The sequence below is a fragment of the Monoraphidium neglectum genome, assembly GCF_000611645.1.
Source record: "Monoraphidium neglectum strain SAG 48.87 unplaced genomic scaffold scaffold05164, whole genome shotgun sequence".
Taxonomy (NCBI): Eukaryota; Viridiplantae; Chlorophyta; class Chlorophyceae; order Sphaeropleales; family Selenastraceae; genus Monoraphidium; species Monoraphidium neglectum.
In genome coordinates this window covers 61-3,519 of record NW_014008466.1, presented here as the reverse complement: position 1 = coordinate 3,519, position 3,459 = coordinate 61, and the positions used below count along the sequence as shown (strand labels likewise).

Here is a 3,459-nt window from a genome sequence, read left to right as displayed (position 1 = left end):
CGCCCGGGGCGGGCGCCGCGGGGGCGGCCCGGCCGCCGCGGCAGGAATGATAGCAGCGACGACATGGGTTGCGCCAGGCGGCCGGCCCGCGCTGTCTTGGAGTTTTTTGGGCGCGGCTAGGACGCGGCAGCTGTTTAGCTGGGCATCATGTTTCGCTGCTAAGGCTTTCGGCGGCGCCGCCGGCCGCGCACCAGTGTGGCGCAGTCGAGGCGGAACACCTTGATCGCGGTGTTGCGGCCGCAGAAGGCCGCCACCTTTTCGTATTCCGGCTTGAACGCGCGGCAGTGAGGGCACCAGCTGGGGGGGGTTTGCGGCCGGACGGACAGGGCATGTGCGGGCGCACGGGCGGGCGGAGCTCGGGCGCCCAGGTCAATACTTTGCACTTGCATCATGGCGATGAGCGGCATCGTCGATCCGCGGCGACGGCATCAGGCCATGCGCACCGCCACGCCAAGCGCCGGCGGGGAATGGCTTCGAGTGCAATCTGTCGGCCCCACCCGCCGCCCGACGCATCGGCGCAGCCGAGGCGGCCCCACTTGCCCTTGGCCCCGCCGCCCGCTGACCTGGCGTAAAACTCCACCACGACGCGGCTCTCCTTTGGCAGCGAGCTGAACGCGGTTGTGAAGTTTGACTCCACCAGGTCGATCGGCAGCGACGGGGGCTGCGGCTTGCTCGGCTGCTGCTGCTGCTGCTGCTGCTGCTGCTGCTGCTGCTGCTGCTGCTGCTGCTGCTGCTGGCTATCGAGGGAGCTGGCCGCCTTTGCCGCGTCCTGTGACTGCGGCAGCGGCCTCCCTCCTCGCGCTGCAGGCGCCACTACCAACACAAGCACCAGCCACGGCAGCAGGTGTGAGCCCCGCCGCATCGCGCGGTGGGGCGTCATGCAGTGGGGCGGCACGCCTGCGAGCGAGCTGTGCACCGCACAGCCGCGTGCCGTGAAGCAACGCTGTACGTAAGGTCAAATGTGTATTAGGTCTGATTCTTACAGCGGCGCAGACGGCAGTTCAAGGCCGCACTTGAGTCATATAAACCAACTCACGAAGTCTGAAAAGGATGCGCACAGCGTTTTGATAATGGTGTCTACAATGTGATGTGCGGTGTGCACAAACTGTTTCTGCATGCCTGCACGATCTGTATAACCTGCGTTCGTCACCAGAACACCGCGCTTGATCTGCTGCAGTGATCCACGGGCGCCGTGGCCTAGCATCTCAACAGCTCCAACACCGTAGCATGCCCCCTGTCATGCTGTTGCATGGCGCACATCACGCTGGGCTCGGGGGCCTCAACGGACTACGGGCGGCGACGACGCCGCAGCCGCTGGCAAGCACTGGGCTCTGGCGGCCGTGGCTCGCCCGGCCTGGCCCGCAGCAGGCGGCTTCTTTATCAGCTGCTGCCGCGGCCGCGGCCCATGGGGCGTCACCCGCCGAAGCGGCCACCGGAGAGGCGCCGCGGGGCAGGTGCGGGGTCTGCGACACAGCATTTGCGACAGCGCGCACCACTCGCCATGCGAGGCAGCGGCCTGCACCAAGCAGCGTTCTCGACGCACATGGCAGTGGCTCTGGTGTTGTGTCTGTGTTCAAGCAGCGCCCGTGCCGTCCCGCCATAGAGGCGAGGCATCATGCTGCGCGTGCTGTGCGTGCTGGGGCGCCCCTGCTTCCCTCCCGCCCGACGACGTCACCATGTTGCAGCCCCATCGGCATCCAATCGGCCGCAGGCTGTACCTGATCGATGCGAAAGCCCAGGTGTACCGCCTCTCCCACGGCTACGGCGACGCCGCGACGGCGCCGCCCCCCGCGCCGCAGGCCGGCCCGGGCAGCGGCAGCGGCGGCGGCAGCGGCGAGGAGAGCTCGCTGGTGGCTCACGGGTTTGTGAACATTTTGCTGAGTCTGTTCAACCACAAGCCGCCGCCCACCCACATGGCGGTCGTGGTCGATGCGCCTGGCGCCACCTTCAGGCACGCCTGGGCATGGAAAGTTGATAAGGGGGAATGCTTGGGGTCAGCGGGCGGCGGCGGGCGGGCGCGTGTTCACTTCACGATTTTTGGCGCAAAACAGAACATATTGGACTGCATGAGGGCTGCGTGTGGCTGTAGATGGAGGGCTGTAGCTGCTGCTGTGTTTGGCGCGCAGCGCCGCCCGTTCCCCAGTTTTTTTTTGCGATTCAACTGGCCCAGGCCTCACGGCTGGTCCTGCCTGCGGTGCCTCCCGCACCCCGCGCCGCGGCCGCCGCGCAGGAGCGTGCTGTTCCCTCAATACAAGGCGCAGCGCAGCGCGGCGCCACAGGGTGAGGGCGGGCGGCGCAACGCGCCGCGGCAGCGGCACGAGGCGGGCGCGTGCGCCGCTTGGCCGCCCAGGGGTGCCCCATGTTCTATGCAGGACGGATGGCTTTGGTGGGGTGCGGCGGGATCGCCCTACTGACTGCTCTTTGCCAAGATCAAGGGGAAATCCACGACCAAGCCCCGCCCATCTGCGGAACAGGACACCTTAGAATTGCCCTCATGTCAATCACCCTTGCTGATCAGAACGCGCGCTCATGCTGCGCCGCCGCAACACGGCTCGCACCCCCCCAAAATCCACCCCTGCGGCCCTCAGACGCACCCGCCCTCCCCCTCTCCCCCTCTCAAATCGCACCCATTCACCGTCGCACACGCCCACGTGTCACCCACCAGGCCTCAAGGAGGACCTGGGCCGCATCCTGGACGTCGTGGACGCCCTGGGGGTGCCCATACTGACGGTCCCCGGCGTCGAGGCCGATGATGTCATCGGGACGCTGGCGGCCAGGGGGGCGGACCATGGGCTGGACGTCACCATCGTGTCGCCCGACAAGGTGATGACGCCCGCCGGGCGCTGCGCCGTCCAGCATTATACCTCAATGGAAGCAGCCCGTCCCAGACCCGTATGAGCAGTGCACGCACCACTTCATCTGCCATCCGTCATGAATCGGGTCGTCGACCTGCAGAGCGGCCCAATGACCCTGTCTATGCGCCCTCGTCCCCCGCAGGACTTTTTCCAGGTGCTGCGGCCCCGCGTGCGGCTGCTGCGGCTCATCAAGGCCCCCAAAAAGGTGGCCGTCGCCCCCGGCAGCATCTTCTACACAGAGGCCGACTTTGAGGCGGAGCACCAACTTGGGGACGCGCGGCTGTGGGCGGACGTCATGGCGCTGCAGGCGCGATCGATCCCTCGGGCCGCCCCGCCGCCGTGTCGCAGATTGCCGGCCATTTTCTGACTGCGTGCTGGGCGGGACGCCTCGGCCGGCTGGTTGCTGGTCGCCGCGTCCGTGGGCGCGCACGACGCCCGCCTGTATACATCAAATTCCCATGTTCCTGTTGTGGGGTCGAGCGGACGGCTGAGTCAGGCGTGGTCATCAGCCCCCCCAAAACTCCATCACCCCAGGGTGACGTCAGCGACAACATCCCGGGGGTCAAGGGCATCGGCGCCAAGTCGGCGCTGCGGCTGGTGCAGG

At 67.3% G+C, this 3,459-nt stretch overlaps 2 protein-coding genes across 2 annotated transcripts; one reads left to right on the top strand and one right to left on the bottom strand.

Annotated features, from left to right (window-relative positions):
- Positions 1 to 497: 497 nt before the first annotated feature.
- MNEG_15253 (hypothetical protein) lies at positions 498 to 862 on the bottom strand (the record flags this gene model as incomplete). The annotated part of the gene is made up of 1 exon (XM_014036277.1): positions 498 to 862. A coding segment is annotated over one exon (365 nt), but the record flags the coding sequence as incomplete, so codon positions are not given.
- Positions 863 to 1,676: 814 nt separating this feature from the next.
- On the top strand, positions 1,677 to 3,147 carry MNEG_15252 (DNA polymerase I; the record flags this gene model as incomplete). Its single annotated transcript, XM_014036276.1, has 4 exons — positions 1,677 to 1,861; positions 2,231 to 2,280; positions 2,666 to 2,823; positions 2,998 to 3,147. Coding segments are annotated over 4 exons (543 nt in total), but the record flags the coding sequence as incomplete, so codon positions are not given.
- Positions 3,148 to 3,459: the final 312 nt, after the last annotated feature.